This window comes from Pocillopora damicornis, chromosome 8 (assembly GCF_964200805.1).
Source record: "Pocillopora damicornis chromosome 8, jaPocDami1.2, whole genome shotgun sequence".
NCBI classification, from domain to species: Eukaryota; Metazoa; Cnidaria; class Anthozoa; order Scleractinia; family Pocilloporidae; genus Pocillopora; species Pocillopora damicornis.
This window is the reverse complement of record NC_142677.1, coordinates 21209463-21234069: the sequence shown is the minus strand read 5'-3', so window position 1 is coordinate 21234069 and position 24607 is coordinate 21209463. Positions and strand designations below refer to the sequence as shown.

General features: G+C 38.6%; 2 protein-coding genes across 9 annotated transcripts; one reads left to right on the top strand and one right to left on the bottom strand.

Moving 5' to 3' along the window:
- Nucleotides 1–12: 12 nt before the first annotated feature.
- On the top strand, nt 13–17026 carry LOC113668613 (uncharacterized). Its single transcript, XM_089213957.1, has 18 exons — nt 13–1569; nt 2584–2802; nt 2971–3120; nt 3790–4095; nt 4827–5074; nt 5177–5384; nt 6842–6980; nt 7586–7671; nt 7900–8145; nt 8520–9078; nt 9495–9721; nt 10289–10563; nt 10729–11290; nt 11859–12168; nt 12447–12788; nt 13367–14033; nt 14773–15529; nt 16009–17026. The coding sequence occupies exons 1-18, from the start codon at nt 186–188 to the stop codon at nt 16332–16334; spliced, it is 7011 nt and encodes a 2336-aa protein (XP_089070083.1). The 5' UTR covers nt 13–185; the 3' UTR covers nt 16335–17026.
- Nucleotides 14556–24571, bottom strand: LOC113668667 (centrosomal protein 43). 8 transcript variants are annotated; one of them, XR_016188968.1, is made up of 14 exons: nt 24451–24541; nt 23621–23674; nt 23240–23294; nt 23028–23116; nt 22304–22501; nt 21924–21980; nt 20087–20244; nt 19684–19752; nt 19439–19473; nt 19219–19335; nt 18869–18937; nt 18429–18501; nt 17992–18227; nt 14556–17317 (listed from the first exon to the last, which is right to left on the bottom strand). XR_016188968.1 is itself a non-coding variant. In XM_027184617.2 (13 exons), the coding sequence occupies exons 1-13, from the start codon at nt 24529–24531 to the stop codon at nt 18098–18100; spliced, it is 1182 nt and encodes a 393-aa protein (XP_027040418.2). In that variant the 5' UTR covers nt 24532–24546; the 3' UTR covers nt 17704–18097. The 8 variants fall into 8 exon arrangements, 4 of the variants coding, with proteins under 4 accessions (XP_027040418.2, XP_027040417.2, XP_027040420.2 ...); XR_016188969.1 differs by having other exon boundaries at nt 20087–20241; XR_016188971.1 differs by lacking the exon at nt 21924–21980 and having other exon boundaries at nt 20087–20241; nt 24451–24542.
- Between the last annotated feature and the right edge of the window lie 36 nt (nt 24572–24607).

The following is a 24607-nucleotide window of genomic DNA, read 5'->3' as shown; positions in this document are numbered from 1 at the left end:
CGTGGCTACCAAGCTTAAAGCATTTTCAAAACATTGCCAGCTTGAGAGAAATATTGACCTCGTGTTTCTAGCGTGCCAGTATTGCATTTTATCTTCAAACTGGAGGCATGCCAGTGTAATTAGAACTTTAACATGTTCTTATTGAATAAGTTCATCTTGTATTTTCTTAAGTCTAACAGGCCTTGATGCGTTCTTTTACGCATGAAAATCGAATTTTGCGGTGGTTGCTGGTTGTTGTGACATTGTTGACAGTCATTCAAGTTCCAGAACTGCTGGGGGAAAATTTATTGAATGGAGCAAGACTGGGCACGTTTCCAAAACCGGACTTTCGAACCAATTTTACCCTTAAGTCAAACCAGGGCTCTGGTTCATACAAGGAGATTCGTCATGGGCTAAATTCGGATCCATTTTATGTGCGAGTCTTTGCAAGGCCCACAGACGGGAACAACAGTGGTTTTTGCTTTAACGGAATAGGCTCCAGTCAGTCTTCTCCGTCAAGAAGCTCTTTTGGAGGCTTGATATTTGCGTACAACTCAGATTTCGTTCGCATATGGGCTCCGTCAGATCTTAAAGGCCATGTGGTGTTCGTGAAAGACGGATGGGGAGGTGAAGTGAACACACAACTGTCGAACGAAGCCGAAGTTGTTGTCGAAGTATGGAAGGACGGACCGTTGCCTACATTTCAAATTGAACACATTATTGACACAAGGACGAAAGAACCAAACAAGGCGTACCTACTAATAGATCATGAATTGAGACAGTTACCGGAAAGAGTTGTTGTCAGATTGTCGCCCCTTGAGACAAGTGATGCGGAAAGAAACTCAAATAAAGGATTTTGGTTCCATGGAATCGCTTCATCCCAAAATCCTGATCCAAGTAACAACTTTGGCGGGGTAATATTCGCTTATAACGAAAGATGGGTTCGTTTATGGGCTCCTGATGGACTTAACCAAACCACTGGATGCATTTCTATCGGTGAAGAATGGGCAGGGGGATTCAATTCACAAAGAGTTAAAAAATGTAAGGTGGAGATTTTGCTTTGGGCAAATCAGCTTCCCGTCCCAACTTTTCAGTCAGATTGGTTTGGCCTTAGAGGTCAGAGAGATCAACATTCATTTGCAGAAATTTATCATGATTTGAAAATATTACCATCTCTTGCCATTGTGCAAATTAAAGCATTGAACGATATGAATATTGGCTATGTATTTGAGGCGCAAGGTGCAACACAGTCAGACGATGATGGTTTTAATGAATATGGTGGAGTGGTTTTTGCCTATGATGAGAACAAGGTCCGAATTTGGGCACCAAGCAAACACGACGAGTCAAAGAAGGGGTATCCTATTCTTGTGAAGGAAGGTTGGGGATATGGCTCCAATAGTCAAAAAGGTGGATTTGTCAACGTTGAAATCAGAGTTGTTTTATATGCCAGCAAATGCAACATTTCATCTCAAGTAATATTTGAGGGTGACCATTGTATTACAGCTCTTTATGACTCCTACAAGACTCTATCATCCTGGTCACAATGTTCTAGTATTTGTAATAATGGAACACAGAAGAGAACATTAACAGGTGAATATTGTTCTGGGAAAGATTTCTGTGCGACTTTATAATTAATTATGCATACAGTTCTTTAATAAAACAATAGCAAACAAATAAGGACTAGGGTTTTTGCTTTTGAATTGTATGGAAATCTTTCCTTGCTGTAAGATTTAAACTACTGTAACTGATACTTTTAAGTTCTCTCCTGACTGATATGAATATTGAAGGTATTTAGAATGAATGTAAACATATACTTCTGTATGTTAAGAAATATGTATCAAAAAATATTGGTGCTAATCATGGTTATATAACTTTACCAATTGTTTGTTGGAGGGGGCCACTCTCAGTTTTACATGAATAAAACCCTTTCCTAGGATGCTTTCAATTGAGTGTCATGTGACCAAAATATACAATAAGTTATCACAACAGTCAATCTAAGGAAAGGAAAGGATTGCCAAGGAGAATTTGAGGTAAAAATAAGCAGATTGCTTTAAGTGTGGGAAAGATTAAGTGAGTAAGTTGCAATTAAGTTTAATCTTGTATCTGATTGGTTGGTTGGGTGATGCAATATTACTAGACCAATCAGAAAGCAAAGCAATGGAATCTTGTGTTACTTTCCACACTCAACTTAAAATTGGTAAATTAAAGGCCACGTCCACTGGGAAGCATTTATCCAAAGTTTGGTTGTGAGAGGACTGGTAACCATATGGAACTTAAAATATATTTGATTCTGAGTCAAAGGAATGGAGGTGTCTTACAGTGTCTTTTTCCACCTAAGAGGGGGTAAGACTGCCTGCAAACAGGCTGGGAATTAACTCTGATTAAATTTTAGGACAGTAACCTGTATTGCACCAGCACCCCATCTAGAAGAAGTAGCTTAAGATATTCTTCTATTTGGTAACACTTTAAAAGCTGGTTCAAGCATTGAAAAACAATGTGGGTTTGTGTAAAGACTTCTATTGGCTAATTTTAAATGGCAAAATTTAGGATAAGTACTAATGCTGATGCTTTGAATGTGTTTTCTCACTTCATCTCTTTTTGCAGGTTGCCAGGTCACAGTTAAAAAACCTGTGTTCCCTTCATCTTGTGATTTTGAGAATGGAATGTGTGGGTGGACTTCAGCGATTGGGGGTGGTGCTAAACTAAAATGGATCAGAACTAATACCTCTACTCCTGCCTCAAACACAGGACCTTTGTGGGGACATCCTAAAGGCTCTTTCTACATATACACCAATACTACAAATGCTAGAGTGTCTGATCAAGGTACATTATTGTATTTTCTAAAAGTAGCAAGAAACAGTTACAAGGGGTGAAGAAAAATGAATCAAGGAAGTTCAAGTGAAAACATTACAGCTTTTGTATTCTTCCATATACTGTACCCTTAAAAGAAGATGTTATCAGTAATCGTGGTTCTTTGTTTTCTTGCTCTAGTTGTCTTAACAAGTCCAAATATTGGTGGTGTTGGCAATTGTTACTTGCGATTCTTTTGGAACATGTATGGAAGTGATGTAGGCACACTTGCTGTGCATGTTAATACCAAAGATCCTCTTTTGACAATTTATCCTAAATGGTCAGATTCAGGTGAGTGTAAATACTCAGATCACTCTCTCGTGAAATGAATAATGATAGGATTTCAATTATTTCAATTTCTCAATGCATGGTCTTCATGAAAACTGGGGTGATGTTATAAAACCAAGTTGAATTCTCCAAAGAGAACACTTACCAACCATTTTGGGTTGAAACAAAGTTGTTACTGGACCTCTCAGATTTAATGTGATAGTAAACAAATTTTTTACTCCAATCAAACCCAAACCCAAAACCAACATTGATTCTATTCCAGGTGTTTCTACACTCACAGAATGCATTTTGGACATATTAAACATATGTCAGGAATACTGCACTTGCAGCCTTAATAAGTTGAGGGAAGAAAATGCAGTATCGGTATCAAACAACTGCAACAAAAATATAATCAAGTACAAACATTTTTTACTAAGAACGTGATTGTAAGAAAGCTATTATGTGGTACAAGTTTTTAAGGTTTAAGTGTTATGATAGGGGCTAATTATCTGTAATTGAACGTGACCACCACAGGGGTTAATTTGCCAGAACATGTGTGTAACCACTCGCCTGATTTAAATTGTATGGAATAAATTGCTGATTTAAAACTGAAAGCTGTCTTCTCCAGATTTACCATATGTATGTAAACAGGAGGTATAGTTACATGGTAATTTTAATTTGTTTATTTTGCAGTTTGGAACATGACAGGCGATCAAGGGGACATTTTCTGGAGGGCTGCATTTGTACATCTTGCAGAATTTAGCAAAATTTACCAAATTCGTTTTATACATACATTGCCAGAGAGCAACTGTGGATCAGAAAAATCACTGCAGTGTACTATTTGCAAAAATAAACAATGTCCAGCTGCTAATGCAGCTATTGATGACATTCGGTTAGATTGCGAGACTAAACAGGACCTTTTGCCAGTGGAGTCTTGCACTAACAGATGGCCAGTGTTGTCTGGTTGTGAAATGAGAGCTGATATGCCTTCATCTATAGGTATTGGTGAAATGGCAGTCAGATATGTTAATTTGTAAAAACTGTTCTGGTCTCTTAGATGAAGTTTGCACTTTAGATTTTTACATGCACCTCCACTGCCCACTCCTTCAGTCAATTTTCTATCCTCTCCTCTCTTTTCTTTTCTTATTGTTTATTTTTTTCCCTTTTCTATTATTTCCCTTTCTTTTCTTTTTTGTTTTTTTGTTTTTTGTTCAACCTGCCAACACACTTTCACCAGAGAAAAGGCATTGGTAAGCAAAATGTTTCATAGGAAAGGCAAAACTTATTTCCATGATACAAAAGCTCTTAGCTACTGTCAGTCTTTTTTTTTCCAAATGCTTTACTTACTAAGTATCAGTTGAAATAGATTCCCTGTTATGTGCATCTGTTCAGTGATAGATCACAGATGACTTAAAAATGTGGTAAAAACAAAAAAATGGCACTTGGGGCGTAGCAGATTGTGTCGCTGATGTCCTTACGACATTCCAACTTCTTCTGTGTTCTATTACATACTGTACAGATCCATGGTAACATGAAATCTATTTGTTTTATATTGAAAATAAGCAAAATGTTGTTAATGGTGACATGGCCTTTGCGTCTACCCTCCAATAGTTGATGAGCAAGAACCAATCAAATGCACATGCAATTCAGCTGATCAAATAGTACACTACTCTTCATGAGAGTCATGCAAGTTTCATTGTGATTTCCCTTTTTTTTTCTTTTTTTGTGAGGTCCTGCCTACAGTGTTGAACATGATGGCAAAGAAAGCTATGTAAGAGCCACTGGTTCACAATATGACCTGATAGCCACTTATGAATTTAAGGTATTGTCCATGGCCAGTTATGTGGTTTGGAAACAAACCTTTGCTACAACAAATGCAACAAATGACGTCTCCTTTAGAGTTGATGAGGGGGATTGGTATGTCTGGCGACTGCCATATAAAGGTTCCAGTTCCTTGTGGACTCAGTTTTACACTCAGGTATTAATTTAGAACAGTTCTGTTCGATCTTTTATTTTGCATGATACAGGAAATAACAACATGTTATATTTAAGTTTTTTTTTTTGCATTTCCTTTTTTTAGCAATTCAAGCTGAGACCTGGTATTCATAAATTGTCTTTGAGACAAGAAGAGTATGGTTTCCGTGTATCCAAACTTGCACTTGTCCCAATTTTTCTAACAATGTGGACTGACCTAGGAATGCAGAGCCGTCATATTCCAGATTCATCTCTTTCTGCATTCCCCCCTAATAATAACCCTGAACCAAGATATGGAAGACTGTATGCAAGAGGTTTGTTATTTTGTAATGAATTCAATTCTGTCATTCCTTTATCTGTTATACAGCTGTAATGAGGTGAGCTAAGAGACAAAGTAAATTGAATTCAGCCTAGGGTTAAAATTTAACAGCAATATACACATTAAAAACTACTGTACATGTGGTTTAAAACAAATGTAAGGTCAGAGTGATAGAGGGTTCAATTTTTTATCAATTTTCATTTGTTGTGGAAAAAATGAAATACAATCCTGATAAAAAGTTCAAGAACACCTCAAAAACATGGGCAAAAAGTTAAATATCTCTATCAGGTAATTTAGTGTTAACAACTGAGTTCAGAGTGATTGTGAAGGGCTAACACTCAAAACGTCAGCTTTTTTTACTCTTTACGGTGGCCAATTTATGTTTTCAACTCAGTTGTTAACACTAAATTACCTGCTATACTCTCCCACCAATGCAGCACCACAGTTTCTTTAGAAACTTACCCCCTTTACTCATTTAATATCTCTGTCACCCTCTTAAATAAGATACAATTAAATAACCTCGTTTGTGAATAGAATAAGACAGGTGGTAAATTTTTAGCTCAGTAAAGAAATAGAGAAAGATGTTTTTTTTTTTGTCTTGTCACAAGCATGGGACAAAGAAAAAATTCTCAGTCCCCATTGAACCTCAGACCTTCAGATTCCACACTCTGATGCTCTACCACTGAGCCACAGAGACTCTATTGTGAGCAAGGCCCATTAAAAAGTTTATATATGACACATGGCCTACATAATGTCCTACATAATGTTAGCCTCTTCCCCTTCCACCAGTCAATGGCTACAACAAATATCCAAGAGGTTGAAATCAACATTGTGAGGGAGTAGGAGGAACGGGACAGCATAGAGAAAAGAATAACAGGGCATTAAAGTTTCATCAACTGAGTTGATAACATAAATTGGCCACTGTAAAGAGTTTTAAAGCTGATGTTTCAAGCATTAGCCCAAATGGTTGGCTCTGACAAAGGGCTAACACTCAAAACGTCAGCTTTAAAATTCTTAATGGTCGCTAATTTACATTATCAACCCAGTTGATAATACTTTATTACCCTGTTATACTCTCTCATCGATGCAGCACCATAGTTTCTTTAGAAACCTACCTCCTTTAAAGAAAAAGAAACGTCCCAGTGTTATTTGTGTGAGCCAGAGTGGGAATGTCCCTAGACTTGGCTAAGACTTAAAAATAATAATGAAAATATAAATAATCTGTATCTCATTTGTTAGGGATACATGTACATGCAATGATGTTGATGATTTCAAACAAGGCTAGCATGAAAATCAAGTTTGTTTGGTTCAGCTTAACTTGCATTAAAAATTTTAACTTTAATGATTATTTAAAAGAATTGAAAACATTCAGGGGATTGTTAACAGCAATAATGGCACAAAACTTCAATCTGTAGAGATATATGATTACATCTTAGTCATTATATGTTTCAGATGCTTGGTGTTCATCAGACCACAATAAGGGATATGTATACTTCCAGATTAGACTGCCTCAGTTAGCACTTCTGTCTGGAATATCAGTACAAGGAGGAAAGGATATATTGCAGAAGTCAAATAATTACTGGGTTTCAAGGTACATTTACATGTACTTAACTAATTAAGGGTGTAGTTTGAGTGTTACTAATACTTAGAGAAGATTGCTATAGTAACTACAATGTAGCAAAGTCAATTGTAATCTTGGCATTGGCTAGGTAACTCTATTATTAGTAGCTGTTGGAAGATCAGTCAAGGTCAAGTTGTAGACTAAGTTTTTGTATAGTAGGTAATTTAGTGTTAACAACTGAGTTGAAACCGTAAATTAGCCACCGTAAAGGGTAAAAAAGCTGACATTTCGAGTTCTGACGAAGGGCTAATGCTCGTAACATCAGCTTTTTTACTCTTTGCGGTGGCTAATTTACATTTTCAACTCAGTTGTTAACATTAAATTACCTGCTACACTCTCCCAACAACGCAGCACCACAGTTTCTTTAGAAACTTACCACTTTATAAGTTTTTGTATGCTACCAAATGTCTGAAAAGTACTAGACTGTAATTTGACTGATGAATTACATATATGTAACAGGGTAAAAATTTGTCCAATCCGAAGCTGGACTGGGCTTTCAATTTCTATGGTGTAAATGAAAGTAATATCTACATGTGGCAGTTCCTTGATTACTTTGTCCTCTATTAATCTTTTAGTTTCAGAATGAAGGTTTCCCTGGATGGTGTCAGATACACTTGGTACAGAGATACCCACGGCAGGCGGACATTTACAGCCAACAAAGGTAATGATTAAAATGATAGAGAGTAACCAGCAATGAACTACCAAATGCAGCAAGTACTTATGTATACATTCACATACATCATACACTTGCATGTGAATCTAGGTGTGTTTTATGTACATTTTTTGGTTAATGTATATCTGAGTGGTACTGTACATGTAGTTTATCAAACCTTTGTGACTAGTTATTTAGTATTTGGTATTTTCAATGTCAATTATTTTCAAAATACAGATGCATCAAGAATAGTTAATCATACTTTGGAGTTTGCCAGCCCAGTTCGTGGAGTGAGGATCTATCCTTGGGAGTGGGCATTCTGGATATGTTTGCGAACTGAACTGTATGGGATTTACCTGAGTAGTGAACTTTGTGCCAATCCTAGCCAAGCTGAAGGGATGAGCAGGTCATGTGTGGGTGATAGGGACTGTGGTCTGAATGCTGAGTGCAAACTTCCACATGCATCAAAGATGCAGAAAAAAGGTACAACTATAAAAATAGAGGAATGATACTGTGCTCTCCATGCTGAAGGTTGGGAAACCTTGTCATGCCGCACATTATAGGGAAATTGGCATAAATCACTGATGATGAACCTCAGGGTGTTTGAGGTCATAAATAAAGTAAGTGTGTCATGTGGTAACTGTGCTGCTAAGATCATCCCTAACCTGAGATTAATTACTTCTTGCCTTATTGATGTTTTTTGTTAACATACCACAGTGCATTTTGAGGGTTTTGTTCCATTAGACAAAAATTTCTAATGTGCCAAACAGACTGCCAATTGTTTTCACCTCGATTGAGATGGGTGGGCTACAAATGTATGTTGCATGTTTTAATACAGTTTGTTTTTTTTCGACTAGTCTCAGATAACAACGTGAATCAGTTTAATGAATCTTGTGGCTGTTTGCATGGTTACCATGGCATCAGTTGTCAACACTATGGATGTTCATCCAATCCTTGCCTGAATGATGGGAAATGTTCAGAGGGGAATGACACCTTTCATTGTACCTGTCAACCCAGTTACCATGGAGACACCTGTCAGCACTCATGTGAAGAGGGTTACTATGGCTTCAACTGTAGTCAGAAGTGTTTGTGCCAAAATGGCACATGTGATGGAGTAACTGGACATTGCAGCTGTGAACGTGGATATCATGGGAGATACTGTGAACTGGGCTGCAGCCCTGGTTATTTTGGCTACAACTGTGTCCAGCGGTGTCAGTGCAGAAATGGTGAAGTGTGCCATCCTGTGACAGGGGTGTGTGACTGCACAGTGGGTTGGAGAGGGGCATTGTGTGATAAGCCTTGTGCGTTGAATACATGGGGAAAGAACTGCTCGTTAAACTGTTCATGTCAAGAGTCTGCCAAATTTTGTGACAGGTTCACCGGGGAATGCATCTGTTTACCAGGATATTTTGGCAAGTAAGTGAAAGCTGTTTTTTATGTATGTACATGTATGACTGCTGATAAGTGCAGTATATTGGTTTATTGCACATATATTACCACCAGATATGTCAGTATCAGTAAGGTAGCATAGTATTGTGAAGAACATTATTATCATGCCAAGAAACAATTTATGTCAGGTCTACAATGAGTTAAGTTAGAAGTGAACCTTAGGATGTCTGTTTGTGTTTTGCTGAAAACTGCACTTTGTCAAAACGTGCCATAGAAGTTTTCTTTTGTATTTGACTGTGATCAACAGTAATTTGTTCCACTTCAATTCAAGATTGATGTGAATGTACACTATAAACAAAAATTACCCAGAGAGGGACGTACATGTACACTTAAGAAAAGTTCGTACTGTATGTAGACTAACAAGTTTGCCAATATTTGAACAGGAAATGCCAGTATCCTTGCCCCGTAGGAACATATGACTACAACTGTAGTGGCAGTTGTCAATGTCAACATGATGCAAATTGTTCCAGTGAGGATGGCACATGTAATTGTACCCAGGCAGGGTGGACTGGGGTACTGTGTGATCAGCCTTGCCCAGGAGGATACTATGGTGTCAACTGTTCCCAAAAATGCAGGTGTCAGAAAGGGTCAGCTTGTGATCCAATAACAGGTAGAGCTGTTTACATGAAAGGCTTTACTTTGTTCTGTAGTTGGTCTTGATTACTCATGCTACCTCTCAACCAACAAGGCAATAAAATGTAACTGATAATGAATTAGTCACTTACATTTGACTACCTTGATACATTCTCATGTAAACTTGTATTTACCAAAGTGGTCAGAAAGAGCCAGTGGTCTGCTAGTCTCTAAACTGAAGTTGCCTTTGTTTGCCTCAATCTACTAGAAGTATTTATAAAATATAGGATCAATGAAATACCATCTGAGAAACTTTTGCAGCTGCTAGTATAGATGTGTGAATCAATTTCATGGTCATCATTTTCTCTGAGGTTCTTGCAGACTTTGTCCAACATTTTGACAGAATAGTTCCTAGTCTTTTATGTAATCTGAAGCAACAATAGGGCATCTTTGATAACCTGGCACCTACTACCTATATCTTGTATGCCTTCTTCTTTCAAACTTATCCACAGCCTTGGATATATGTTCACTTTGTTTTAAATTGGCAGTTTTGATTGCTTTAGTATTGATTCAGTACCTCTAACTTTTGTCCTTCTCATCATAGGATCTTGCATTTGTGGAAGTGGCTCTTCAGGTCTGCTCTGCGACAAAACTTGTAGTCAAGGGTACTGGGGTAAAAACTGTACAATTGCATGCTCCTGTGTTAATGGTGCATTCTGCAATCCCATAAATGGACAGTGCAAATGTGAGAATGCAGGTGGCTGCCAGTGCAATCCTGGTTGGACTGGCTCCAACTGCACTGTGCCTTGTGGCAATGGTTCTTGGGGAGGATCTTGTAACAATACCTGTTTATGTGGACCCAAAGGAGTGTGTGATCAAGTAAGAGGTCTTCTACAAAAGTTAAATCACAATGATAAAGATGTTATTACAAGTGCCACATAATTTGATTATTTTCTTATCACATCAAGTTGAAGCTACGTGTAGGAAAGTGACACAACCTGTTTATCAATAATACTATTGAGTTATCTTGTTTTTGTTAAATAGAGTAATGGAAACTGTCACTGTCTGCCTGGTTACACAGGCTCCAAATGCGACCACCTTTGCCCACAAGACCACTATGGTCAGAACTGCACCTACAAATGCAATTGTTCCTCTTCATCATCTCTTGGTTGTGACCCCCTCACTGGCAGCTGCAACTGCAAACCAGGCTTCGTAGGACCACTCTGCAATATCCCGTGCTTAGCAGGCCAGTGGGGCACTAACTGTTCCCAGTCCTGCTATTGTGTGAATGGCTCTTGTCATCCCATGTCTGGAAACTGCACTTGCAATCGAGGTTGGAAGGGGCTGCTATGTGACCAGGCCTGCCCCAGCTGTGGTCAGCCATGCCCCACTTGTCACCATAGCAATGGTTCCTGTGATCAGGCCTTGGGGAAGTGCATCTGTTTTCCAGGCTACCAGGGAAGCTCATGTTTGGAACCTTGCAGTGCAGGCTACTTTGGTGAGAATTGTCAGGGGAAATGCAACTGTGCGAATGGTGCACTTTGTCATCACGTGACTGGGGAGTGTCTGTGCAAACCTGGGTGGACAGGAAGCCGATGTGAAAAACGTTAAGTATTGCCGTTCATCACTTTTAGTTTTAATGTCATTATTGATTTTGGTTGAGCTAAATAGGAGGCAAATCGACGTTACGGTTCTACAAAAGCCTGGTGCTATACAGATATCTGTCAATTTATAATTGTAGTCATTTGTCAACGAATGATTTATAGCTGCACATTTTTATCCACCCGTAAGGGCTGGTTGGCATTTCTCAGGTATTTTTATTCTCGAAACTTGGCTAGTTTTTCGTACAGTCAGATTTCATTTAATTTGGAACAAGGAAGCTTTCATAAACGCGAAGCAAGATATTAATTGCATAGTTACAGCATGTTCAATTAACCCTTTAACTCCCAAAAGTGATTAACACGTAACTTCTCCTTATGATATCCGTACACTATCCAGAAAAAAAAGCTATGAGAATACTCAAACTTATCATGTTGATCTAAAACCAAATTCTTATAACTTATGTGCGAGGAAATGCGTAGAAGCTAGAGGGGAGAATTAAAAATTGGATCGTGGGAGTTTATGGGTTAGCTCTTTGAAACACCAGGGGTTAAAAGACATTTCTTTGTTACCAGGTTGTCCTCAAGGTTTATTTGGAATGAATTGTACCCAGTCCTGCTCCTGCTTTCGTGGAACTTGCAATCCTCACGACGGAACCTGTGAATGTCCACCCGGTTACCATGGTTACCTGTGCGACAGTCCATGCCCCAGTGGATGGCATGGCCCAGGGTGTGGTCTTGAGTGTCTTTGTGGCAATGGTGCTGCCTGCGATCATCAAACAGGACAATGTAGATGTTCCCCTGGCTGGACAGGTTTGACGTGTCAACAATCTTGCTTCAACGTTTCCACCGTTGTTGGCTTTTTCGGAGCAAACTGCTCGGAAAGGTAATTCTTAGAATCTAAAAGAAGTCTACGGACTACGGAAAGAAGTAAAAGAGTTACTCAGCTCTCGTCTAGGAGACTTCTGGACGATCGATGCTGTTAGGACATGATGTGTTAGCTTTTAATGCTTCTAATGTCTAATTTAATAACGAGAGTGTGATGGTGACTAGGTATTTGATGCTTTTCGATTCTGGAAAGCAGTGTGGAAGTAACGTGTTTGTAGGTTCCGCACAATCCATACATGAAATTTTTTTCTTTTTCTTTAATTTATTCTGAACCAGATGTGTGTGTCCGGGGTCATGCGATCCGGTGAAAGGCACTTGCTTTTGTCCAAGTGGATTCCGAGGTCCGAATTGCGTCGAGTCCTGTCTTAGGGGGTGGTATGGACCCAACTGCCTACAACGGTGCCACTGTATGAACAGTGCATCTTGTGATCACGTGAGCGGTACGTGCACATGTGCGCCAGGATGGTTTGGGGAGAACTGCACGGAGAGGTGCCCCACGGGCTATTATGGAATGCAGTGTGCCTCCAAGTGCCGGTGCAGTGTCAATGGTACAGAGGTTTCTACTTGTGATTCGGTGACGGGGGAGTGCAATTGTCGACCTGGCTATAGGGGTTACAAGTAAGATTCACTTTATGTTTTGTTTGTTAGAGATCTGTAGGAACGTTCAATACTTAGAGTCAAACTTTTACTACTGTCTTTATATTTATGTAGTCATGACAAGTGCATTAGTTGCAGTGGTTTTGGAATCGTTACCTTTGACATCGGGAAGGCCCTGGATTTTCCGTTTGCGCGTTACTGACTGTTTTCTAATAGTTAGTTCAAAGGACATTGAGCACCTTTCCGAACATTTAACAACTCTTCCCCTAAGTAGAAGTGGCTAATTGAAGACATTTACTGAGCCGCCAAGCGACGAGGTAAATATCCACTGCTAGCCACGGACACCGAAGTAAATAGTTGTTTTAGTATTTACTAATACAGCAAGATCACGTTGCGCTAAAAAGGTGATTTTATCTTATTCATTCCTGCTACGATTACAATGTTTTCGGGGTAAATCCTGCGCTCAAATGTTCGTAGGTAAACATTAAAGGATATTCGGAGTTTGAGTAGCCACTGTTTTAGTATATTCTGATTCACATTAGTTTCAGTGATATGCTGTGTTTTTTTTACGATTATATTTAAGTCTTTGTTTGTCCAAGGTGCGAAGAGCAATGTCCTGAAGGGTTTTTTGGCAAAAACTGCAGCCAGCGATGTATTTGTGAGAACAGCTACGCTTGTGACTTTACAGATGGTACTTGCTACTGTAAACCTGGATATCACGGACAAACATGTAAGCTAAGCTGCGGGACAGGTTACTATGGTATTAACTGCAATAATACGTGCCCGTGTAAAAAATCAAATACTAAGTCATGTGACAAGGTTGACGGAAGTTGCACGTGCCTGGACGGTTACACGGGTGTCTTTTGCGAGAGTGTGTGTTCCGACGGTTTTTACGGAAGTAACTGCGTCCAAAAATGTACGTGCCAAAATGGTGCTGCTTGTGACCACGTAAAGGGCAAGTGCAGCTGCACGGCTGGATTTCGAGGTCGAAACTGCGACAAAGTGTGTGACGAGGGCAGCTTTGGTGTCAACTGCGCTAACAGTTGCTCATGTCGAAATGGCGCGAGTTGTAGTCCTTATACTGGCGAGTGCTACTGTCTACCTGGCTTCTCAGGCAATCGTTGTGAATCTGAATGCCCTAGTGGCAGGTACGGTATTCGCTGTGCACATCCCTGTGACTGTAACCTGAGGAACAGTCCCAAATGCGACCCCAGCACAGGCAAGTGCATTTGTGCACCAGGATTCCAAGGTATCAGGTGTGATGAGGTTAGTATATTCGTTTTTGTAGTTGTGGTTTATTAGGATAACCCTTCTCATCCTAACATCAGTATGGTTCTTCTCCATAATTTTCTCAATAAATTTCTTTAGGAGCCGACAGGGGGAATTTGTGTAACAACCAAGATCATGGTGATCATTTCTTCTATTCTCGTGACCTATCTGTTTGATTCAGGGGTGATATTGTGGGGAGAAATTAGATGCTAGTCAATCCCATGGATCGAAGGGTTAAATATTTTAGAATTAACTGCAATTACTCAAGCAAGCACTCCTTTATGAAATCAAATTTCAAGGAAACTGAAGAAGGTATCGAGCCGTAAGCTACTTTTGTCATGGCATTATGGCAACTAACTTTTTTAATTTTTGTTCGTAATGAAATGTTCTTAAACGAAAGGAGATCGTCAAATGACAAGGTACGGGAATGAGGCTAGGGTGGAGGAAGCTTACCAACCTTAACAGAATCTATTGAAGAAACTGCTCTGCCGGAGCAAGTATGCAAATGTCGCCGTAAAGTTGATCTCTATTCTATCTTTATTCTCGTCTGTTCAAATCTTTCTTGTTTGTTTTCACCTTTAAGATTCTACAACATTCCTTTTTTTCCAACCGAGATTGAAGGAATGTTTTAAAGATGTCTTGAATTTGTAAATTTAGAGTATGACATAAACGATTAAATTTACTTTTAAAGATGTTCTTAAAGTAAGCCACATTGTCTCTGGCTTTGTTTTTACAGCCTTGTGATGATGATTTCTACGGCGAAGAATGTAAAACACAATGTCCCATATGTTCAAGTCACTCGTTCGGTCCTTGTGAGAAGGTACATGGCAACTGCTCGTGCACTTCTGGTTACCAAGGATACCTTTGCTTCGATGACTGTGCGCTGAACCGATATGGCTTGCACTGCAAGGAAGTGTGTGAGTGTTCGGTAAACGAACTTTGCCATCACATCAACGGGATGTGTTTGGATCTTTCCAGAGGAAAATTCAGCCTGATCGTCCAGGAAAACGTGGACGAGCTTGACCTACTTGCAAGGAAGAGAGACATTAAGAGGGGGTTGGAAAAACTAATGGAACTTTACTATGATAAAACCGAAGATAATGGAAAGTGGGGAACAAAAGTTCGTCGCAGTTTACAGGATAGCGACAACGCAACTTCCCACAGCACGGATGAATCCTCAGATCAGACCTCCAACCCTGAAAGTAGTGACGGTCTTGAGGACAAGGAAGTCAAGCATGTGTTCATGGTCCGCCTGCTGGAGCTACAGCCAGTACTGACAGAAAAACAGGAAAATGCCACAAGAGTCGTTTGTGTTCTCCTCGATAACTTTACTGTGGTGAATGGACATTTTGTGGATGAAGTCCTATCCAAGGTACCAAGTGAGGATGTTTCGTCAACTCTTCTAGTCGAGTACTACACTGGCAAACTGTACAGGGAAAGGCCTGGGTCTACCATAGCGGTACATCTTCCGCTTATCATTGGTGTCTCTGTAGGTAAGTGGGGTAACTCACCTGGGTGGCAGAGACTAAGTGACTGACTAATTGACAGGTTGACTGGCTGATTCACTGATAAACTGCCTGACTGGCTGGCTGGCCGGCCGGCTACTGAGTAACTGGCTGAGTGGCTAAATGAATTGCCAATTTGCTTAATGATTGGCTAATTGACTGACACTGACTGTTTGGCGGATTGACTGGCTGACTGGCTTAATGACAATTACTGACTGACTAGCTCATTGACTTGCGTAATAACTGACTCAGTGAGTAGCTCAATGACTGACTCAACAACTGACTGACTCATTGACTAACTCTGTGAACACCAACCGACTCTGATGGATGGACTGACTGACTGGCCCAGTTCGTTGACTAACTACTGACTCGCTGTCTGACGCACGGAGTGACTTACTCACTGACTGACTGACTGGCCCAATGCCTGACTTAATGACTAACTGAAAATCATGTTTGCCCATTTTCAGGCTTCTTCCTGATATTAATTATCCTCGCCTTGTTTGCGCTCATACGTCGGAGATACAAGCAAAAGTGTGGATTTTCCGGCTACAAGAAAACCACGAAAGACCAAAGCGAATTTGAGCTTCAGCCTTGGATTGGTCGAAGTACAGGCTACTTGCTGGCTTTCGACAACCCTTACTATGACGTTCTTGCTGCTATGGGTTTAGACGATGACGTGGAGGAAGATTATTACAATCCCCTTTACGATGATGTCAGTGTATACAGTGACAGCGGTGAGAACACAAGTGAAGACAGTTGTCATAAAGACCTTAGCTCCATGGTGATAAGATAGGTCGTGTAAACCTTACGTTTCACACTGAGAAGGGAAAGTGGTCCTGCGTAGTGGCCAAGTCCCTGCGACGTTGAGTTAAGTTTCGCTGCTCAGCTTTGCTGGCACCACTTACAACAGGGTATTAAACTTGCTAAAAATGGAAGGCCAGAGTTTCAGGCCAGGTTAAAAAAGGCCTAAAGAGCTGCCACAATACAAATATTAGAAAGCCGGAAAATATACGGGCTTAAAACGTTAAGAGAATATTTGTTAAAGTTAGTCGATTATTTTTCTAAGTTTACGGAGTTAATTTACATTTTATATTCATAAGTAGTAAATTTATTAGTTATTTTTGGATACCTCGACGAGGCCTCGAAACAAAGAGGTTCAGTATCTTCACGCAAAGGTACTGTACTCGTTTTCTTAGTTTTCGGTCCGGCTTAAATGTTCTCATAAATTTGCTATGCTTGTCATGGAACGGAGAATCTTGTTAATAGTGCTTGAGAGAAAAAAGGCCAGCATGGTACTTAATTAGGCAATACTAAAGAAAATATTATCTTTGTTTATTATTTGGACACTTCCAAAAGCCTTACCGTTTTGTTTAAAAAGGATATATATTAAGTATGGTTAAAAATCGACTTATTTATATTACAAGTGAGTTTGTATCTAATCATTGTTCAAAACTCGTAATTACCATTAAAGATAAGGAAACTTGATTGTGTTGATACCTTGGATTGTAAATGTCACGTACAAAACCAAAGCCTATGTCAAACCCAAACGGTGAGAACTGACCGAATCATCCTCGTTCCTTTGGTTTTCCTTCGACAATTAGGAAAGGGCACGATCCTGCCTTCGTCCCAAATACCCGCGAATATGCCTTGAGAAGAAAAATGTGCTCAGGTGTAAGAATATGTCGTTTGGCACACAAGTAGTGTAGCTCGTGTTGCAAGCACGCATTGCATCAATGATTGTTTATTGATTATCACCATTTTCTGACATGGATTTCGCTGTAAAAGAATGAGAAATTTTTCAAGAAGTGTAAATGTCTTTTGGGTGAACTTCAATTTTTTATGCGCGTCATACTTGCGTTCTAGCCGAGCGCTATCACCGGTTCGACCTTTCATGCATATGTATCGAATGTCGGAACGGCCACTAAATGATAGATTTTCCAACAATTCCTGCTGCATTTCTGTAGATGGATGGATTGAAATAGAGCTGCTTTAGCTATTATTTTTTTTTCTACTTTAGACTCAGGGATACAGGTTCTTTACTTTGTGACGGTAATCCCTTGCGAGCTAACTCGCTGCCAAATGCGCGCAGTCATGCGGTCAGCCAGTCCGAGCATTTTATCATGGCGGAAAGTCAAAAATGATTTACGAAAATACAAAGCGTGTAAGCTGACTTCAATACCTTTAATTCATTGCTAAAAAGATATTTTCTGTAACCATGCTATTGGCGGTTACATTTCTACATGATGGAATACATAGGTACCATATATTTACAAAAAAATTTGTATATCTTACAAAGTTGTGAATGAAACACACGTGAAAGCAACATGATTTTACAGAAGTTACTGAATTACTTCTCGGGAAGTTTTCACACGGATGTTTTCGGATGTGGTTACGTATGGAACTGGACTTCAACGGATATAGAGTCGCTAACGTTAAATTTTTATACAAACCTCTTTTAACAACACTTAACGGGCGTAAATCAGAACCGCTTCATCTGTTGGGACAGTTCTGACGTCAGGCATGACTACAAATATACACGTTTTCACTGGCATCTCTTCAAAAGTTCAAAATGTCTTCTGCAAAGTCGAGATCTTCCCCACTGGCCTGAGACACAGTACGATCTGAGGTAAAGTAACCGTTTAGTGAAGATAGTTGTTCGTCGATGTCTTCCGGAATGCTCATATCACTGTTTGCGAACAAACAAACAAAAAATAAGTAAAGGAATTGACAAACCAGTTTGGACTTAAAACCCTCAAATTTGATGCCGTGATTTGTTCGATAGGAATTAAGAAGGAATTTAAAATGAACTGAAAAAAAAAGCAAACAAAACAGATGAAAACGGAAAACAAAATGTAGCAATAACAGCAACAACATAAACGAACAGTACCTGGTGTGGAAGTCATCCTCATAATCGTCATTGTAATCGGGTGCTTCGCCATTTTTATCGTCATCCGGAATATCTTAATAAAAGAACATGTATAAGAGGGGAAGCAGAGAGTGACCTTACAAACGGAAATAACTTGTTTACCTTCTAACAAAAGAACCAATGGTTTCATTTCGTGGACTGTGTGCCGCAAGTCAATCACTAGTGCACACGATGAGACAGCCCACGAAATTTTCAAAAATCCATGTGGTTTGTCAGTTGAAATTGCTAGCCTTTCGATTCTATTATGATTTTAAGCTCTCAAATTTTTCGCACGTAGATGTCAAAAGAAGCCGGTCTTTTTTTGGAAACAATTATGGTGAGTACTAATCACAATTGTAATGAGGGTGAAGCGGAGGGAAGAAGTTCATTTAATATCTTGACTTCTCAGGGGGCTTTCTTACCGAAACCAAGTTTGCTGATCTTGCTATCAATGTCGGCAAGGTCCTGCCAGTTGGGTGATTTGGAAGGCTCTGCAAAGGAAAAAAGAGTGTTATTAAGTAAATGCGTTAGAAGAATTGAAAATGTTAAACTTACAACTGGATTCCAATTTTTACCACTCTCCTCCCACTAAAACTTTTCCAAAAAACACAGCATGTAAGTTCTGGGACAAGAGAAAGTGTTCATGAAGAAGTTGTCATATTTTTCCAACAACAGTACAAATTAAAGGACATCTTGACAAGAGTAAACTAGTGAGGACATTTCTTTGAGCGAATCCGGCTTTATCAAAAGAATTCCTTCATCAATCTCCTACCTCTGTTATTGTTGTTCATTCCAGGCAATGGTGGTGCACCCTTCAATGAGCCAAGCCCACTAGAGCCAAGGGAAGGAGCACCCTTCAGAGAGGAGAGTCCACCATTGGATTTGGATCCTTAGAAAAAGAAATGATCATGAGGACCACTCAGATAAAAGGTTTTGTGCTCAACAAGAAAATGAATTTTTTTTTCAACAACAGTGTCATATTTTTCCATTACCTGTGTCTTTCATCAACCCTTGTTTTTCGCTCTCTCTGCAAGAAAAATGGGCACCAATTTCAGGACCAATAAAAGAGGAACTAGATTCATCAACAGTCAAACATCAGAAACAATGACTGGCCCACCTTGAGTTGCCAATTTGCAGGCCAGTCCAATGTAATAATATAGTATAATGTGAGAAACAAATTAAGTTTGTTGTTGTTAAAAGTAGACTTGGGTTGCTCACTGACTCACTGCAAACTCACTTTGTCTTCATTGGAATATCTGCAAAAATATCATCTCCATCATCACTTCCGATGGTTACATCTGGGCTTCTACATGGAAAATGCACATTAAATAAACAGTTACTAGATTGCAACCAGGAAATGAAAAATACAAAAGTGGAAATGCGTCATGTGTTATGGTCATTTTAAGAGGTTCTAACCGGAAAAAACAAAACAAAAAAAGACAGGTGATCAAGTTTTGCAAAATCAGCATTGAAATTTTAACTTTGGGTCTTTTTGAGCCATTTTACAAAAAGGAAAAAAATCATTACAGCAACACGACTGTAAAAAGTTGAAAAATTAAACCTCAAGAATTATCCCTTGGACATTACTTTACCCATTGCCTACACAGACTAAGGTGCGTTACACTTAATATTATAAATACCTTCTTCCACTTTTGTCTCTCCTTGAGTCTGAAAGTGAATTTAGCTCCTTTTCAGAGTTCAGTTTTTCAAGTAGTGAGTCTTGGTTTTTGTCAGATTTGCTGGATTTCTCATCTCGAACCCTTTGTGGAATTTTGCTTGGTCTGGGACTGGAAATCTGCTGAGAAAGAAGAAATGTAAGGGGACTTCCTTAACCTTTTACACCCTAGCATCAGTATGCATATTCTCCATACTGTTTTGCATACATTTCCAAAGAGGCTCACAAAGAGAATTTGTTTAACAATCAAGAGCTGCTTTTTGGTGATCATCTTCTCTATTCTCATGACTTTCAAGTTTGATTCAGGGGTAATATGATTAGTAAATTAGATGCTAGTCACTCTTGAGAGCTAAAAGGTTGAAAAATCAAACTAAAAAAAGGAATGAGGGCTCAAGGGACAACAGGTGGAGTTGGAAGATCTGCAATCGAGAGCTAGTTTACAAAATTTGCATCTGAAGTACCATAATTTCCGGTCGTTTACCTGTGGGTAATCTGTTGATTTTGCATTAAACGCACGCCACTGTGGGTAATAGGGAGGTGCAGGTTATGTTTCGAAGGTTAGATTAGACAACTTTTAAAAGACTGAAATGTATCACCTTAATGTCACGTTTTTCGCCACCAAAAAGTTCAATAACATAACGTGTGGGTTATCCACCAGTGCGGGTAATCTGTTGACTTTCTTTTTTGCTGTATGCAATAATTGGCCAGTGCGGGTAATCGGCCATGCAGGTAAATGGCTGGAAATTATGGTACATGCTTGGATTGGATGCATCCAAGGATTCTGACTTACAGTTTTCATTGTTGGTAAACTTTGAATTTATCTCAGTAATTGCACCTTAAAATACATGCATCATTGAAAAGTAAAATATGTATTCCTATACTAGTCTTGCAGAAATGTACATTGAGGCACAAAAAGAAACAGCTGCAGACATACTAAAGAAAGTTTTGCATCATTTTAATGGCATCTATCTGCTGAAAGAACTGTACTTAATGTGTGTTTAAAGTAGAGATGAAGTAGAGACAAGGAAAAGGGATCCTGGTCTTTTTTGTGTGTCCATTGCTTGTTATTCAACTTTTTACACAGTCAGATAGTAGTTAAATCGTTGTTGAGAGTGAGGATTAAAAACTTAAATGTAATTGCTCTTTATGTTATCATTACAACATTTACAGTAATTTTAATTTATGCAAAATTAGGGTGCATCATCTAATATAACTTTTCAATTATCAATTAAAAATATTATGTACAAATACTTATGATCTAGTTATTTTATTTGGGTACGTCATTTAATAGTATTAATTTTTATGAGGTGCCTGGTTATGTTAGATTTATTCTTGAGTTGTCTTAAATAGCCACATAATGTTTTAAGACCTTGAGTTAATAGGAATTTCCCATTTAATATTTGATGCAATGTCTGTCAGCAGTTTCCTATACTCCAATCTCTGTGCAGAATCAGCATTTTTAAATAAGTTTTTGTGCCAATTAGTAAAATTTTTCCCTAGAGTGTCTCTGTCATTTTGTAGAAGTATCCTAACTGTCAAGTATATTCTTGCTCTCCTTGCTTTGTTTGATTTTCATCAACCTTGTTTCTTATCGTTGTAAGTTACTGTTCTTTACATTATTTCTTGACATATTTCAGAAACCTCTAGTTAGGTAATTAAAATTTTAAAATCTAGTGGTGCATTCCCTATTGTATTCATTATCAGATTTATGGTTATATCAATCATGAAAAACCTCATTTTACTATCTTAGGATTTGTAGCTTGAGTGAACCTTTGTTTTCAAATTTAGAGTATTTAGTTTACCATACTATCATCACTTGCACTGTCTGAAGAAAGTTCTCCCTGGTCATCTTTGTCACCCTTTAACAGAAAATGCTTTAATGTTAAATATTTCATTGAGTTTAATCAACTGGCATGCTACATTTTAAGAAAGTACCATTCTGTAAATGGGAAAAGAAGAGTTGACTTGGCTCACCAATGAAACAGAGTGTTTTATCATAATTGTTTTGTTTTCACTGAAATTGATACTCAAATGTGTTTAGTTGTTTTACAATATCTAATGCCACTCAAATAAGTATGGAAATTATTTTAACATTTGAAATTAAAACTTAATGGTGTGCAGAATATAGGTAAAGTGTAATTCTGACTGACCATTTCAGATTTAGATTACCATCAAGTTGTACCTTATTTGAGTTAGGGGGACTGTCCCTTGGGCTTGGGCTGTCAGCTGCGCTCTGCCTTGGTGAAGTTTTGACCTCTCCATTGGTGACTGGTGAAAGTCTCTTTATGACTTCTGCCAACAGTGGGCTTCCAGATGTGTTGTCAACATCATTCAGCTTCAGTTCCCTGGCAAGGTTGTTTCGTCCTGGATACTTGTCACTCTGAAGACAAAATAGGTAAAATTGGTACTTCACTTGATGAAAAACCACTCTTTTAGGATCCATCAAACTAGCAGAATCTATGACCTATCTATCCTCGCATATTTTCAACAAAGTTTTTGTTAAACTCATAAATTTTTGAGGAATAAGGTCAATTTAGATAAATTTGCAGCACCTTTTGCAGGTGTTCCTGCAGATAAACTGCACCCCTGATTCGTTACAAAAATTTTTGGGAAAAAAGGTGTGGCTTACATGCCAATGGTACTTTGCCTGGATTGTTGCACCATATAGATTACTTCATCTGACATTTGAGGACAATTATAGCCTAGGCATTGCATTATCCAGCAAACAGGTAATGAGAATATTAAAACTTATCAGGTAGAAGTTGTTATCTTGATCTAACACCAAATTTTCATGACTAGTTTGCCAGGAAATGTGTTGCAACCAGAGCAGAGAATTAACAATCAGATCTTAGGAGTAAACTGACATTCAAAAACATGTAATAATGTTTGTGCTATCTTCAACTTACAAAATCAGTCTCTGGATCAAAAACTGCGATAGAGAAATCAAGATCAAAGTACTCCAGAAACTCTCGGACTAAACCTGTTACAAGCCGTCCTATGGGACAAGAAGGAAAGAACAATTTATTATATACATGTTGATGTCTTTTTTAAGAACAACTGAGTGTTTTTTAAAAGAAAAAATACTCACATTAAAACAAAAACAAAGTGATTTGGTTACCTTCACTTGTACCTAAAAACTTCTTCAGGTCAGGATTTACAAGTTGGATTTTGCTCTAAAACAAGAAAGAGACAATTTACTGCAGGTTTCCTTCAACTACAAGTTTAGAAAGCAAATGATCCTTTGCCAAAATGAATACTACCTTCCCTGTGCAAACAAGTTCCTTACATTCTCTCATACTTTGTATTTCATCTTACGATTGAAACACACAGTAATGATCAGCTTGATGTCAACTTGATGATCTTTTAACAAGCAGACATTAACAGAGAGACAGACAGACTGAAAAACCTTGACTGCAGATTCAGCCTCTATAGAGAATTGTACATCAAAGGAAAGGCATATATTGCTGAGCAATGTATAATGTGCATTACAGAAACCAACCTCTGATCCTTCTTGTTCCTCTAAAGCTAAAAACACGCTTGCTCTGAGCTGTGCCTGTCAAAAGTAATGACTGTAACATCACTTTCCCTATATATGTAAACATTCTTCTTCCAAGTGTATAGTACCATTAACAATATGCCGGTGTATATCAATAAGTTGCTTGTGACAAAAAATTTAGCTCGTTTAAATAAGAACAATCATACCTGCCACACGTTAAACTACAGTCACTGTGATGTCCAAGAAATTGAAAGAGCACGATGGATTGCATTTTTAGTTGATCGAAAATTGAATGCACAGTCAACAACCGTTGTGCGAAGAAGAGGCAAAAAGAAGCACAAATTAAATTCGCAGAATTTATCTAAAGGCTCACTGCAACCCTTCAACCCTTCATATCACATCTTTGATTACACGATTGAGAAATTCAGCAGCACAATGAAGTGTTAATCGGCACAAGTAATTTAATTCTCAATCGGTTTGCTTGACGTAGGGAAAACATGCTAGCGAATTAAAAATTGAGCTAAAAATCAACTACATCAAACACTTATATAATCAGAAATTTTCGGTGAAATCGAATGAGTGGCACTATAATAGAACTTTCTTCTTTGAATGGCACGATACTAACGACCAAAAAGTAAAAAAAAATCACCATCTAATTCTCAAAAAACCAACAAAAAACATTTTACAAAAGAAAAAATGCTATTCTTTCGGTGCCTGCTCGCGTCATATGAAAATAATGGCCTGTACCTTTACTCCAGGAGGAGAAAAGATCAATTGATGATAAATAATTCAAATTAATATTCTTTGTAATTTAAAACTGCTAATTATCTTACCCTGATTTTTCCTAGAACACCCTTACTTTCCAATGTTTGGGCGACCATATCCCTCAATTCTGTGTCTTCTTCCGCCGACATTTTGAAATCTTCTCCCGTTTCCAATCTCCAGCCGAGTGTTATCGGATTCCGAACATAATACGGAGCTAATACGGTG

What these genes read in the sequence shown, in the direction of transcription:
- LOC113668613 (XM_089213957.1), top strand. Translation starts at nt 186, where the DNA reads ATGCGTTCTTTTACGCATGAAAATCGAATTTTGCGGTGGTTGCTGGTT. An exon ending in TGGAAGACTGTATGCAAGAG is followed by an intron (nt 5,385 to 6,841) that starts GTTTGTTATTTT and finishes TATATGTTTCAG; the next exon opens with ATGCTTGGTGTTCATCAGAC. An exon ending in TTACCAGGATATTTTGGCAA is followed by an intron (nt 9,079 to 9,494) that starts GTAAGTGAAAGC and finishes ATATTTGAACAG; the next exon opens with GAAATGCCAGTATCCTTGCC.
- LOC113668667 (XM_027184616.2), bottom strand. Translation starts at nt 24,531, where the DNA reads ATGTCGGCGGAAGAAGACACAGAATTGAGGGATATGGTCGCCCAAACA. An exon ending in GTTTTTAGGTACAAGTGAAG is followed by an intron (nt 23,117 to 23,239) that starts GTAACCAAATCA and finishes CTTGTCCCATAG; the next exon opens with GACGGCTTGTAACAGGTTTA. An exon ending in AGGGTTGATGAAAGACACAG is followed by an intron (nt 19,336 to 19,438) that starts GTAATGGAAAAA and finishes TCTTTTTCTAAG; the next exon opens with GATCCAAATCCAATGGTGGA.